Genomic DNA, 14,253 nt, shown 5'->3' on the forward strand with positions numbered 1-14,253 from the left:
TTGAGTTTTCCTTTTGTTCCTTCCAGATCTCCTCCTTGCTTTTCTCATGGTCCAGCTGTATTTGCTTAAAAATCTATTTTTCCTTGCTTTGCTTTTCACTCATTTCAGCCCTGCCCAGCTCTGTACCTTCACCTGCATGCTTCTCTAGACAGCCCAGAGCCCAGACACATCTGAGACTGAGCATATTTTCCAGTTTGTAGGTGAGTTTTCCTTTTGTTCCTTCCAGATCTCCTCCTTGCTTTTCTCATGGTCCAGCTGTATTTGCTTAAAAATCTATTTTTCCTTGCTTTGCTTTTCACTCATTTCAGCCCTGCCCAGCTCTGTACCTTCACCTGCATGCTTCTCTAGACAGCCCAGAGCCCAGACACATCTGAGACTGAGCATATTTTCCAGTTTGTAGGAGTTTCAGGCGTTTGCAAAATTAGGCATATGCCTCTCCATAACCACCTGGTCCCAAGAGTTCCTTTTGTCCAGATCAAGTTTCCATCTATGCAAGTAAACGATAGCAGCCAGTGTGCCATCCTGGAGCTGGCATGACTTGAGTACAGTTTTCTCTATGCAATTTGTGTGGTCAGGAAACCTTTCTGACCTCTTTTAAAAAGTGAGATCACTCCTTGCAGGAGCAACCCAGACTTAACTGGTGTGCTCTTGGGTTGTATGTTTCCCGTTAAAGATGTGAAGGACATTCCTATCCTCCCTGGCCAGTCATTCACCTACAGCTGGAAGCTCACCCCTGAGGATGGGCCAACGCAGGCAGATCCTCGCTGCCTCACCCGTTTCTACTACAGCTCCATCGACCCAGTCCGAGACACAGCCTCAGGTCTGATTGGGCCCCTCCTGATCTGCTTTCAGAAGTCCATGGATCAGAGGGGAAATCAGGTGGGTCTTTCCTTTGTTGCCTCAAATGCTAGGCTGAAATGCTGAAATAACTGTGGTGGGTGAAATACTTAAGCAAAACCAAGATTTCCCTGTTCTCTTCAAACCTATCATCAGTCCTAATGCCTCTGCCTTCTCCATCCTCCCTTTCATGCTCCCTTTTCTTCACACCTGGACCCTAACTCCTGTGAAATAGTGGTAATCTGTTCCCCATGCACCCAGACCTGAAAGCAACACTGGGTCCTGGAGGTGCTCTGATCAGACCAGGAATAATTGCTTCCACCTCCCTTCTAGATAATGTCAGACAAGACAAAGTTGGTGCTGTTTTCAGTCTTTGACGAGAATCACAGCTGGTACCTGGAGGAGAACATTAGGAGGTTCTGCTCTGATGCAGCCCATGTGGACACCCAGGACCCCCAGTTTTATGCCTCCAATGTGATGCACAGTGAGTATTTGGACAGGTGCTCCCTGCAAAGCCCCAGCAGGCACAGGCTCATCCCTGCGCCAGGGAACGAGCAGGGGACACGCAGCAGCTCAGCAATGGGGGGAATCAGGTCCTGATGAAGTGTCTCACCCCTGCCCTCTTCCAGCTATTAATGGCTTTGTGTTTCACAACCTCCAACCAAAACTCTGCCTGCATGATGTTGTGTACTGGTATGTCCTGAGTGTTGGAGCCCAAACAGATTTCCTCTCCATCTTCTTCTCTGGAAACACGTTCAAGCGCAACATGGTCTTTGAGGATGTGCTTACCCTGTTCCCATTTTCTGGAGAAACCGTCTTCATGAGTTTGGAAAAGCCAGGTTAGTAACATGGGCTGTTCTATAAACCATGGGCTCAGCATGAGAGCAGAGATCAATGACCACCTCCAGCCAGTTCTCTGCTAACCAATTTCATTTTGACAGCTCTGAGAGCAAAGGGATGCACAACCTACTGGAACAGCTGAGAGGCAATTATCAAATCTTTCCAAAGCTTAAATCAAATAAATTACTGTATTTTACTTCATTACTAGGGTGTGTTAAGGCCACACATGCTGCCCAGTCAGTAAGCTGGCTGCAGTAAGGTGAGCCTGGTGGACATTTGCACCCTTGGCTCCAATCTTGGAGGTCAAGGGGAGTGGGAGTGCTGTCCCTGCTGTGGGTTCAGCTGCTGGTCATGGCATTTATAGTAACACCTTTGCAAGGGCAGAAATTTGAGCCACAGAGAAGCCCTAGAAAAGATTTGCTTCAGAGTTCAGTTATGTTCCCCCCACCCCAGCATTTTTTCCTTAATGTTTGCAAAAGTGGTGCGGTCAACAATTTCCTCACTCACAGAGGAAGCACAGGACTTGCCATGAGATTGCAAACACTGATATGATGGTCATGAGCACTGCACCCTGAGCACTCAGGGTTTCTACATACCCCAGGAAGCTTTCTAAAACCCAGCCAAGCATTGCATCCGTTTGAGCTTTGATTTTTGCCTGCTGCTCTGAAAGCAGACCAGCAGCTCAGCCAGCAGCAGGTGACAGCTCTCCCCAGCGTCAGAGCCCAGTTATCACATGCCTCACCCACTCTGGGTGCCTGCTTGCTGCAAAGAGCAAACACATTGGCTAGGGATGTGAGCAAGATGCAGCCTGTCAGTTCTTTCTCCTTCAGTGGGAGAGGTGTGATGGCTGTGTTTGGGACAGAGGTGTATTTAACAGCACCAGAAAGACTTAGGGGTGGATTATGGTGATTGCTGCTGCTGGAGGCTCTGTGGGTTCTCAGTGCATTACCTGTTCTCACCATGCTATACCTGTGCCTCACAGGTGTGTGTAGGTCACCAAGCTCTGCTGATGGTGCTTGTCAGGACTGGCTCTGATGTTGCCAGCAACCCAGTGAGTCCAGCTCTAAGATACTCCAGGCTCTCTGAAAACAGGAAATCACTACCATAAACCAGAGGCTGCCTGAAAATACAGGTTGCACTAGCATGGGGGTGGCAGCTCTTCTGATTTCCCACTGTGTTGGGCTGATGGTGTCCTCTTGTCCTCTCGAGACAGGTGTCTGGACACTGGGCTGTCTGAATTCTGATTTCAGAGACCGAGGGATGCATGCCAAATTCACAGTCTTGCAGTGCCAGCATGACACTGATGGAGAAGATTATGTGTATTCTGATGAGGAGGAAGAGGAGGCCTTTGATTTACAACCCAGGAGCTTCTCTAAAAGAAAGAATTGGGGCAAGCCATGTGTGAATGAGCAACTGAACAACATCACGTCTTCCAGAAATGAGACAGAGAAGACAAGATTGTGCTTGACAGAACCCAGACAGGGGGCCCTCCAGAGCAGTGACAGGATTTCGGATCCCTCCTCCAATGGCACATCAACATTTTTAGGAACAATGCCAAATCCTCCTGATATTTCCATGTCTTCTCCACCAGAGACAAACTATGACCCAGTGTCCTATGAAAACTTCCTTGAAGATGAAGAAGAATTGTCAAAAATCATGAACCAGGATGAAGGGTTTGGAGCTCTCCCACCTGAAGAACACATGGTGAGTGTCAGGGTCCATGGTACTGTGAGCTCAGAAGAAGGTCAACAATGGCTTCAACAAGCCACACCAACTCCAAAAGATGCTCTGGCAGGAAGGAAGGTGACAAAAATCTCAGAGGGGCAGGATCCAGTAAAAGGGGCAATGGTCCAGCCTGGTGATATGACAGAGATCCTGGAAGCAGAGCCTCAAATGACAACTACTCATGGAACAAGCTTGTGGCACTCAATTGCTTATGCTGCTAGGAAAGCTCCTCTTCAAGAGAACAGGAGCTCATTTCACCTGAATGACCTGGAGCACAATCTGGGACTCCAAGACATGTCTTCACAGGGTTCTGAGGACAAGCTGCTGAAAGGGGCTGATAAAATATCCTTTAATCTATATGACTCAGAGGAGACAATCAATACAGAACCGTCCTTAAGTATTGATCGTAAGTCTTCCTCCACACTGAATCTTTCTGCACCTTCAGATGAGACAGGAGATAACAAGAGTTCTCATGCTGTGGTTCACAATCAAGCCATAGAAAGCAATTATTCACCAAATGAACTAGATGCTAGGCTGGAAGAAAGACCTCAAAAAGTTGTTTCACAAGACTTCTATGAACCTTTTGAAGAGAAAAATGTTTCTTTCTTAGACCTAGGACCCAGCAAACCTGTACAAGGCAAAACCTACACAGATGAGAGTAACTCTTTGCCTGTAAAAAGTGGTGCAGAACACCAAGCCAGTGAACTTGCTAAAGTCACAAACCTTCTAGATGCTACCTTTGCACACACCAATGACCTTGAGCCTTCCAGCTATATAACCACAGAAGAGAGGGATGAAGTAATCTTGGAGGACGTGTTTCAGGATGCTACAGCCGCTAAGGAATTATTGGAGCTGGACCGTATTGCCTCTTCTGAATCAAATGTTGTGGTCAATGACACAAGGTCATTCCCAAATGCTATCTTAAAGAGCCCTGAGCAGTTTCTGAGACACAGAAACATGAGTGGCCCTGACTGGGGACCTCAACAAGCCAAGTCACTGCAGAGCAGAGACTTGGTGCATGGTCTGGGTCTTTCTAACACCAGCTGGCCCAGCAGCAGGAAGCCCCTCTCTGATGGTAGGAGAATAGAGCGGGATCTGGCCAGCCAGACCCCTGAGACAGCAGTGAGTAAGAAAGCTCCAAAGGTGTGTGGACCTCATTCCCCTTTTTGCAGCACTCGCTTCAAAAAGAGGTCCCTGATATCAAGCGACACCTTGCCTGAGGTGATGGTGGCCCGGCAGAGCCTGGAAAAAAAATCCAACACGGCTGAGAGGAGACTACACCCAAGCATGGATGCTCTACAGGCTGATGAGATGTATCCTGAGGCAAGGCCAAGCACAGATGGGGATGTACAGAGCAGCAGTGAGGTGGGCCAGCGCAGCAGACGCTCCTTCCCCATACAAGGAGCACCAGGGACCGAGGCAGCAATGGCAGCAAGAAGCTCAGAAATGCAGGTTGCTGCTGAGGCTGCAGACGTGGCCTCAAACTGGGACCCAGTCTCCCTGGGGGCAGCGGCACACAGCAGGCGCTTGCAGAGCCCAGCTTTAGCTGAGGTGCAGCCAGGCAGAGATGTGGTCTGGGGGGCTGCTGGAAGCCAGCAAGATGGGGGGAGAAGTCAGATGGAAGAGGAGACAAACTCCCTGGAGCAGCTGGGTCAGTTCAGTCCTCAGCCTCCCCAGCTCAAGGCAAATACCACAGAGGACTACATGCCTGAGAGACTGCCTGGGCAAAGCCCAGAAGAAATGCCTACGAGACCAGCCATCAGAGAAGGTCAGGGCATAGGAGAGCCCAAGGAGGATGGAGAAAGCAACAGCACAGCTGGGGAGAGGAACCATGCACCAAGACATAGGGAGGAACCAGCTATGAACAACAGGACCCATTCCAGCCTCTCGAGGCCAAAGGCTGCCAAGCCAGACTATGATGAGTATGAGGACAGTGACACAGAGCAGACCATGAAGGACTTTGACATCTATGGGGAAGAGGAGCATGACCCACGTTCCTTCCAGGGGGAGGTACGGCAATATTTCATTGCAGCAGTGGAGGTGATATGGGATTATGGAAATCAGAGACCCCAGCACTTCCTAAAAGCCACGTAAGTGTGATTGTCCCTCATGTATTCCTCCTGCACTGCATGGCATGGCTTGATGCATGAGTTGGCATGTCCTGGCAGGCAGGATCACAGATCTGTATCAGTACAACCCAGCCAAGCAGCCCAGGAAAAGATACTCCCAGCACCTTCTCTCCACCTGGGGGGTTTTATAACTCCAGAAACCTTGAGCTCCCTTGCAGGGATGCTCTGGCTCTGTATCACCCCCGCTCTGCAGCTTTGTCATGGCTGTCCTCACTATGGGACAGCATCACCTGACTGACTTAGCTGCCCTCTCCCCGGCAGGACTCCCTGGAGCAGCAGGAGGAAGCGATCCTGGCAGTACCGAAAGGTGGTTTTCCGAGAGTACATGGATGAGTCTTTCACGCTACCGCAGATGCGGGGAGAGCTGGACGAACACCTGGGCATCCTCGGGCCATACATCAGGGCAGAAGTTGGAGATGTCATCATGGTAAATTTAAAGTCGCCATTTCCTATAAAACCAGAAATCCCCCCATTGCTGTCTGAGCTCAGCCAGAGGGAGTGCTGAGGTAGGCCTGCAATGCCCGTGGGTTAACCTTCAGGATTCGGGGGCAGGAGCTGCCCTGTTGGCACATGGATGGCACCAGAGCAGAAAGGGAAAGCCACCATTCAGAGGGACCTCAGTGGCTGGAGAAATGGGCCAGCAGAAACCTCACAGTGTTCAGATGCAAAGTCCTGGACCTGAGATGGCCCTACCCTTGCAGTAGCAGAGCCTAATTAGCTCCTGGGCTCCATGGGGACTCTTTAGGGTGAAGAGATTGCAAAAAGGGTAATGAGCTAAGCAGGCCCAGTACAGCTTTTTCAGGTGCTCTATGTGAGGGCAGGCTTGGGCTTCCTGCACCACCAAACATCCTTCAATACCCACCTAAGAAAGAGGTGAAAGGCTCTTCCCTGGGCTCAGGACTTATATGCCTGGAGAAGTTGCTCAGTTTTCACAGAAATCCTCATCAGGATGTATTCAGCACCTTTGGTCTCCAGAGACAGTAGCATGGCTGACATTGCTCGCATTGAGCAGGGAGAGAGCTTCATCCTACTGACATGACCAGGGTGTGGTTTCCATTGTGGATTATACTGCACAGGCACAACTTGTGTTTCAGCAGGGGTTGGCCACTACATGGGCACCAGCTGGGGATCTGCCTCCTTCCCACCAGCTGGCTGGATCCACTCCCAGGGTCCAGGGTTCTCTCAGCACTGCACCTAACCTCTTCCCACACTCCCTTTGCTTTGCCTTCCCTCTGGTGCAGGTTACATTCAAGAACTTGGCCTCACGGCCCTTCTCCTTCCACTCCACACTGACAGCCTATGAGGAGATGCAGGGCACAACGCAGCAGGGTGGGGTGGTGCAGCCTGGTGAGGTCCGGAAGTACTCCTGGGAAGTCCTGCCCCAGATGGCACCCACCAAGCAGGAGTTTGACTGCAAGGCCAGGGCTTACTTCTCCAACGTGGACCTGGTAGGTGTGAGGCTGCTCCATGGAGCATCCCAGGGAGGAGAGATGGGCAGCATGCGTGGGTCCTGGCTGTGAGATCGAGATGTTTCCTGTGGTGTTGTGCTGAAAGCAGCCCGTGGCTGTGTAGTTGTTCAGGTGTCTAATACAGTGATAAATGCTTGTTGGTACTTTCCATTCTTTTATCTTCTCTGAATTTCCCTTTCCCCAGTTGTACCAGCTTATGAGATTTGTAGGGAACTAGCATTCTGCAGTTCCTTACCCCTCTGTCAAATCTGCTTGGATTTGCCCCCTGGGTCCAATGTTAGTGCAAAAGGGACTGTTGTACATTTGGACAGACAGACACACACCACATCTCTTGAAGGCACAGGCAAACACTTGCTGCACAACCTTTCCAAGCTAAGGACAGAGCGGGGATGCCCCAGTGAACCCAACATGTCCTTCCCACCCTGCACTGGCCATGTCCTGAGCAGGAGTGGGAGCCAGGCCAGGAATGCAGACAGGTTCACCACTTTCCTCTCTGCTGTGCCTCTTGCTGACATCAGTGCTGCCTCCCACTCTGAGGCAAACTCTTGTTTCCTGGCTCCCTGGCAGGAGAAGGACCTGCACTCAGGCCTCATTGGGCCACTGATCATCTGCCGCCCTCGGGTGCTGCACTCTGTCTTAAGGCGGCAGCTGGCTGTGCAGGAGTTCTCCTTGCTCTTCACCATCTTTGATGAGACCAAAAGCTGGTACTTCCCCGAGAATGTGGAGAAGAACTGCCGTCATCCCTGCCGTATCCAGCAGGACAACCCTGACTTTAAGAGAAACCATTCCTTCCACGGTGAGGATCCTTGCCCTTTCCATCCCACAGTATTGCGATGGAAAAACCCTGGAGCCTTGAGCCACTCCTAACCACTGCCTTTCTCAGCCATCAACGGCTATGTGAGTGACACACTGCCTGGGCTGGTGATGGCTCAGCAGCAACGGGTCCGATGGCACCTCCTGAACATGGGCAGCACTGAGGATATCCACTCTGTCCACTTTCATGGGCAGCTGTTGAGCGTCAGGACTAGCCAGGAGTATCGCATGGGAGTCTACAACCTTTATCCTGGTGAGATGCCTTGCAGGCACTACACACACCCCATCTGCCAGGGCTGCATGTCTGTGCCCATAGGAAGTGTCAAGCCTGGGGCAGGGCGGTGCATTATCAAGGAGGGGGAATGGATCTGGAAGAGTCTGGCTCTGTGTTTCCATTGTGGCATCCCATTACAGTCAGTAATTCCCCTCTGCTCTGCTCTTCATTTCTGGCCAGGTGTCTTTGGAACAGTGGAGATGTCGCCCTCACATCCTGGGATCTGGCGGGTAGAGTGCAAAGTGGGAGAGCACCAGCAAGCTGGGATGAGTGCCCTTTTCCTCGTGTATGATCTGAGTGAGTGACCCATTTGCTGCCAGAGCTGTGGCCAGCTTGTATTTGAGCTCCCTCCTCCAGATTGCTCAGTGTTTCTCCACGGGTCACCCAAGTGGGATCTTCTGGGTTTTCACTCTGAGAGAAAGTCACAACTTCAGTCCTCACCACCCTGCACAGCCTAGCAGAGAGCACAGATTCAGAAACACAGTTGGGGTGAAGGCTGGGAGAACAGCTTCATTGGCCTGCAAATATTTACTCTTGTTTTCCAAATCTGAGGGTCCCTGGACCTCCCATAAAATGCATTTACCCAAGCAAGTGCATACATAGGCTGGTGCCTGCCCATACTGTCAGTGAGGTACAGTGCCCAGCTGCCTAACCATATTTCAGCAGGTAAACCGAGGCACAGAGTGATGACAGGAGGCAGCAAGTGACACTGCCTGACTACAGGCTGCTCTGATAGAAACAGCCCCAAAAGCAACTGCAAAATCCACAGGAAACCTCTAATTCCACCCCAGAACAACACATTTCTAACTTACCATAAGTAAGCGCGGGGGGAAGTAGTACATGAGAGTAGTATTTTATCCCACAGTTACAGGCTCTCTCCTGTTTCTAAAGGAGTATTAAATGTCAGCCAGAAAACGTTGCCATAAGTTAAAAATCTGCTTAAGATTTCAAATTCCCATTTTCCCCAGAAGCATTTGACACACAGTGGAGATGCCGAAATGTGACAAGTCACTAATAATAATGGTTATTATAAGAGACAAACAGCTCTGTGCTCAGCAGACCAGAAGAGAGACACAGAGAGACAGAGGTGTCAGGTAGACTTTCCTTCAGCAATGTGATATTTGTTTTTAAAAGATGCTGCCTAGCAACAAAAAGGTTCAGGAGCAAGACATGGGTATAAGGAAGAGACACTTGTCAGCACTGCTGGGACATCAGGACATGAGAATGAGAGGTCATGGTCTCAGGGACAGGAGTTTGGCAAGAGGCTGCTGTGGCTGATGCTGGGGACTCTCTGCTGCTGACTTGGGGATTGGGAGCAAGAGCTTCCAACAGCCCTAAAATTCAGGGATGGATGTGGAGGCATCTGAAACCTATCCATTGGTGTGAGACAAACAAGCCTGGGGGCTCCTGGAGGCTTGAGACAACCTCTCTGAGCCTGGAGGCTGCTGCCCAGCCGAGGCTTTTCCCTCAAAACCCATGTTATCTAATCAGCTCTCTGTTTTTCACCCTCCCCGGTTTGCTGCAGACTGTCGGAACGCCCTTGGTCTGGCTTCAGGCCACATTGCAGACTCCCAGATCACAGCGTCGGGGCAGTATGGTAAGTAGGTGTTGTCACTGCAGGGAAGGCAGGTGAGGTCAGGGCAGCTTCAGCCAACATAACCCATGTGCTTGCCTGCCCAAGGTAGAGTCCTTCCTCCACTGATGCCCATGTCAGCATCCCACTAAGGACCTGGAGGTGCCTTTCCACATGTCTGGCACATTGTGTCAGTGCTCTGCCACCCTGTATGTGGCTACTAGACTCTAGGGTGATCCTCAGGCCCAATCCTGTGGATGGACTTGGCAGCTCCAAGGGCCAGCAGCATCCTTGTATTTGTGCTCTTTCCTTGCAGGGCAGTGGGCTCCTTACCTGGCTAGGCTGGATAACACTGGCTCCATCAATGCTTGGAGCACCGACGGCAGCAGTGCCTGGATCCAGGTAAGAGAAGCCCTGTGTCTGGAGGTTTATTGCAAGGTCATGCTCATGGCTGATGCACTGTGCATGGACATAAGGATGGCCAGCACCTCCCCAGCTACATCCTGCTATATCCCACTCCTTCTGGGTGGGGAGCACTGAGATCCTAATGGCAGTTGGTCTGGTTGTGGTTGCTGCTGGCCTGACCCCCCATATCCATCCTCAGTGCAGCAGAAGAATCACTTGATGGTCCAGCTGCAGCATTGGATTGTGCAAAAATCCCCCAAATACCAAGTGAGAACAGCTCACCTCTCCAAACAGCTCTCCCCTGCCCTCTCCCTGCTGTTGCCCTTATGAAGGACTGTTTCAATTAGTTTCACAACCAGTGCTCAGTTATGTCATGAGGAAGCCAGTTCATGGGTTTACAGCACATTGCCTGAACTTGTCTTGGGTTTTCCACCAAAAGTGAATCCCTAACTTTCATTCTCAGGTGGACCTTTTGCATCTCATGATTATTCACGGCATAAAAACCCAAGGGGCCCGACAAAAGTTCTCCAGCTTCTACATCTCCCAGTTTGTTGTCTTCTATAGCCTTGATGGGCAAAGGTGGAAGAAATATAAGGGAAATGCCACCAGCACCCAGATGGTAAGGTGAACAGGTCTTGAGGAGAATGTCTTCCTAGAACGGGATCTCTTGGGGTGATAAGGATGAGGGAGCTCTGTACATAAGGCAGAGATCTACTGAGTCCCTGAGACTAGGGCAGGAACTGAGAGTACTCAGTGCCAGGGTGATTGAATCACAGGTCTGCAAGGAACTTGCTGTCCATGTCCATCTGTCTCATTTTAAATTGTCTGAGCTATCTCTTTCCACAATTCCAGGTGGCTGTGAGATCCACCACCTAATGTTATGTTGCATGTTACTTAGATCTAGGCATAAAATTCTGCCTGAATATCTTTTTTGACCCCAAAGGCAAATCTGGCTTTCTAAAAACGTTGTGCGGTGGCAGGTGATTTGGAGAATCTATAGTCATTACTAAAATACCACAACCTAAATATGCATAAGCTGATCATTCCACTGGGAGAAGAAGTGTATCCAGAAAAACCTCCATTGTGTACACCATCTGTGACCAAAACCTTTTTCAGGATCAAAAGTTTCAGGACTGACTTTTTTTCCTTCTTTTTCTCCCCCTGGTTTGATGAAAATATAAAACCAAGTTCATTTGCATAGTCTCTAGGTTTATCCTTCTCCTCTTCTTTCTCAGTGGTTCACCCTGATTTGTCCCACTCACATGTATGTGATCTGAGTCACAGCTCAAATAATTTCCCTGAGCTGCCATTTCTTGTAAGGACGGTGATAAAATACAGAAGTGCCAGACAGGAATGTTGTTCTCCCTAGTAATCCTTATCCTGTCTAGCTCTCTTCCCACTGGTACAACAATCCTTCTCCTCGCTTTCCCTGCAGCTGTTCTTTGCAAATGTGGATGCAAGCGGAGTGAAAGAAAATCACTTCAACCCTCCAATCATAGCCCGTTACATCCGCATTAACCCCACTCACTACAGCATCCGGACCGCACTGCGCATGGAGCTCATCGGCTGTGATCTTAACAGTATGTCACACCTCCAGATACCAAGCACCTGAGCTGGGGTCTGATCTAGTGGGGTGCTGAGTGCCAGCTCCATGTGTTTCACGACTCACAGACAGTTGTGGAGAGGGAAGGAAGAGGTTGGAGGTGGCATTAAGGTGTTGGGGGAACAGTATGATCCTAGAGACAGCAATACCAGAGGGAGAGCCTGAGGCCAGCTATCACCATCACTTTTACCTAAAGCACCAAAGACTTCCAGCAGCAGCTAAGCGGATCACTGGGGAGCTGCTGCCTCAGTCTGGGGGAACAGGGAACAAGTAGAGACAGATGCTATTGGCTTTTCCTCTGGTCTTGCCACTTCAAGGCAAGTCTACTCTTTCAACATGTGACCTGAGAACTGGTGCTCTGGGATCATTTCTTTGTAGTTTGTACACCAGCAGGGTGGACACTGCAGCAGCTAAAAGCAGCAGCAGCTGTGCTGTCATTCCATGCCTCAAACCTGCCAGCTGGTTCTGAAGCAGCTGTGCACAGGCACACCTGATCATACCCTGTGCAGGGTGTCTCCCTGCCAGGTATTCTTGTCCTTTCCCTAGACACAGGTTCTACTTATGCCACAAATTCTTCACATTCCTCCTAGATAAAACCTCCAGGGAGAGAAGAAGGTGGGACTAGTGACAGGTGTAGTTTGGCCAGAGCTGTGCTGCACACAGGGACCCTATGCAGTGCAGGGGCCATGACACTACAGTGAGGCACAGGAGAATCTGTAACCAGGGAAAGTGCATGAAGGGCAGATGGAGCAGTGAGAAGGCAGAAGGCATCTCCATGATTGGTCTGTTCCACCCTGACAAGCATTTCTCCTCTCTCTCAGGCTGCTTCATGCCCCTAGGAATGGAGAACAGAGGGATCCATGACCAGCGCATCTCTGCGTCCTCCTACAGCACCAACACCTTCTCCAGCTGGTCACCCTCCCTGGCCCGCCTGAACCTTCAGGGGAGGATCAACGCATGGAGACCAAAGGTAGCCCATGCAAGGAGATACCCAAGCAGGCACCCGCGGCATGGGCAGGCAGATGGGATCCCAGCAGGCAGGCTGGGTTCATGCAACCTCTCCAGACAGGGCTGTGTGGGAAGTGTGTACAGCCACATGCACCATGCAAGCTGCCCACTCACAAGCAGGAGAGTTGCCACACTGATTTAGCACTCAGCATCTCCACCCAGATGGCTGGTAGGGCAGGTGAAGCACAGGGCTATCTATGTGCATGGCCAGCTTGGCTTCAGCTGCAATGAACGTGTCTTTCTCACTGCTGCTGAAGGGTTGAAGTCAGTCTGTCCTTTCCCAGAGCAACAGCCCCAGCGAGTGGCTGCAAGTGGACTTTGAAGTAACCAAGAAGGTGACTGCGATCATAACCCAAGGTGCCAAAGCTTTCTTCACCCACATGTTTGTGAAGGAGTTTGCTCTCTCCATCAGCCAGAACGGTGTGCACTGGAGCCCAGTCCTGCAAGATGGCAAGGAGAAGGTAGGCAGAGCTGCTCCATGGCCAGAAGCAGCTCACAGCCACCCCTGGGGCAGCAAGCACCGCACTTGGCAGCAAACATGCTCACATGACCTTTTTTTCAAGAACAGTGAGCCAGGCTGTGATTTTTCCTTCCTTAAAGCATTCCCAGGGGCTGTTTGTCTGGGTTGGTAATGTCCTCAAGTCATGGAGTCACTATACCATGAAAATGCATCCCATATTTCTCTCTCCAGATTTTCAAGGCAAACCAAGACTATGAGAGCACAGTGACAAATACCCTGGAGCCTCCACTCTTTGCCCGCTACGTGAGGATATACCCACGCCAGTGGCATAATCACATTGCCCTGCGAACAGAGTTCCTTGGCTGTGACACTCAGCAGGAGTACTGATGGCTGTGGGGCCAGGCATGGGGACTGCCAGCCCAAGGACCCACATCCCACCAGGCACTGAACTCCCACCAGGGCTGGAGCCAGCCCTCTAGGACCCTGGCTGCCCCTGATGCTGGGGAAGAGAAGGGCTGCAGAGCTTCAAAGGGGCTGGCTCATTATCTGCATTTTCCTGCTCTCCTCTACCAGATGCCATATACTCAGATGTAATGCTGAAGAATTAAACATAATTTTCCAGTATCTCCCTGCACTTTCTCCTCCGCTCCAGCCTTGGAGTCCCTGGGGCCTCAGTCAGCATTACCAGCAGCTAGTAACTAATTAGCCCCAGAGCTTCTCAGCTTCCTTTTGCACAAGCTCCTGATGCCCCAGGCACAGTCCTGGAGGAGAAGGAAGCAGCAAGGATAAGGGCTGGGGGAGAAGGCCCTTCTCCAGGCCCCAGTGTCCATTTCACAATCGGTGGGGATTGGTTGCTCAAGGGAGGTGGCACTTGCTCAACCTGACTCAGCACTGGGCTCTGGGCTTTGGCCCTCCACTTCCCTTCATCTCCTTCCCATAATGCTCCTGATGCTGTGGCTGGGTGCCATCACCCTTCTTTCTGTTGCTGTCTTGAGCAAGCCCTCCTTGTTTGCCACAGGAGGAATTCTGTGGGTGTCTGTGGCTCCCAGGGACTCTGGTGGGACATTGATTGGTCAATGTCCCTCATGGACATTATGTCAAGAGCTGCCACTTGACA

The 14,253-nt window shown here is 50.8% G+C and overlaps 1 protein-coding gene across 1 annotated transcript in view; it reads left to right on the forward strand.

The window, feature by feature from the left end:
- LOC103805901 (coagulation factor VIII-like) overlaps positions 1 to 13,523 on the forward strand; it is a 25,797-nt gene extending 12,274 nt beyond the window's left edge. Inside the window, exons 11-28 of the mRNA XM_009078565.1 lie at positions 674 to 879; positions 1,171 to 1,321; positions 1,467 to 1,676; positions 2,891 to 4,102; positions 4,133 to 4,528; positions 4,808 to 5,492; positions 5,793 to 5,958; positions 6,773 to 6,979; positions 7,568 to 7,796; positions 7,884 to 8,066; positions 8,268 to 8,384; positions 9,613 to 9,684; positions 9,977 to 10,062; positions 10,529 to 10,684; positions 11,501 to 11,645; positions 12,490 to 12,638; positions 12,961 to 13,137; positions 13,368 to 13,523. Of these exons, the coding sequence (XP_009076813.1) occupies positions 674 to 879; positions 1,171 to 1,321; positions 1,467 to 1,676; positions 2,891 to 4,102; positions 4,133 to 4,528; positions 4,808 to 5,492; positions 5,793 to 5,958; positions 6,773 to 6,979; positions 7,568 to 7,796; positions 7,884 to 8,066; positions 8,268 to 8,384; positions 9,613 to 9,684; positions 9,977 to 10,062; positions 10,529 to 10,684; positions 11,501 to 11,645; positions 12,490 to 12,638; positions 12,961 to 13,137; positions 13,368 to 13,523 (4,703 nt within the window). The remainder of the gene's footprint in view (positions 1 to 673; positions 880 to 1,170; positions 1,322 to 1,466; positions 1,677 to 2,890; positions 4,103 to 4,132; positions 4,529 to 4,807; positions 5,493 to 5,792; positions 5,959 to 6,772; positions 6,980 to 7,567; positions 7,797 to 7,883; positions 8,067 to 8,267; positions 8,385 to 9,612; positions 9,685 to 9,976; positions 10,063 to 10,528; positions 10,685 to 11,500; positions 11,646 to 12,489; positions 12,639 to 12,960; positions 13,138 to 13,367) is intronic.
- Positions 13,524 to 14,253: the final 730 nt, after the last annotated feature.

The sequence above is a fragment of the Acanthisitta chloris genome, unplaced genomic scaffold (genome assembly GCF_000695815.1).
Source record: "Acanthisitta chloris isolate BGI_N310 unplaced genomic scaffold, ASM69581v1 scaffold30077, whole genome shotgun sequence".
NCBI classification, from domain to species: domain Eukaryota; kingdom Metazoa; phylum Chordata; class Aves; order Passeriformes; family Acanthisittidae; genus Acanthisitta; species Acanthisitta chloris.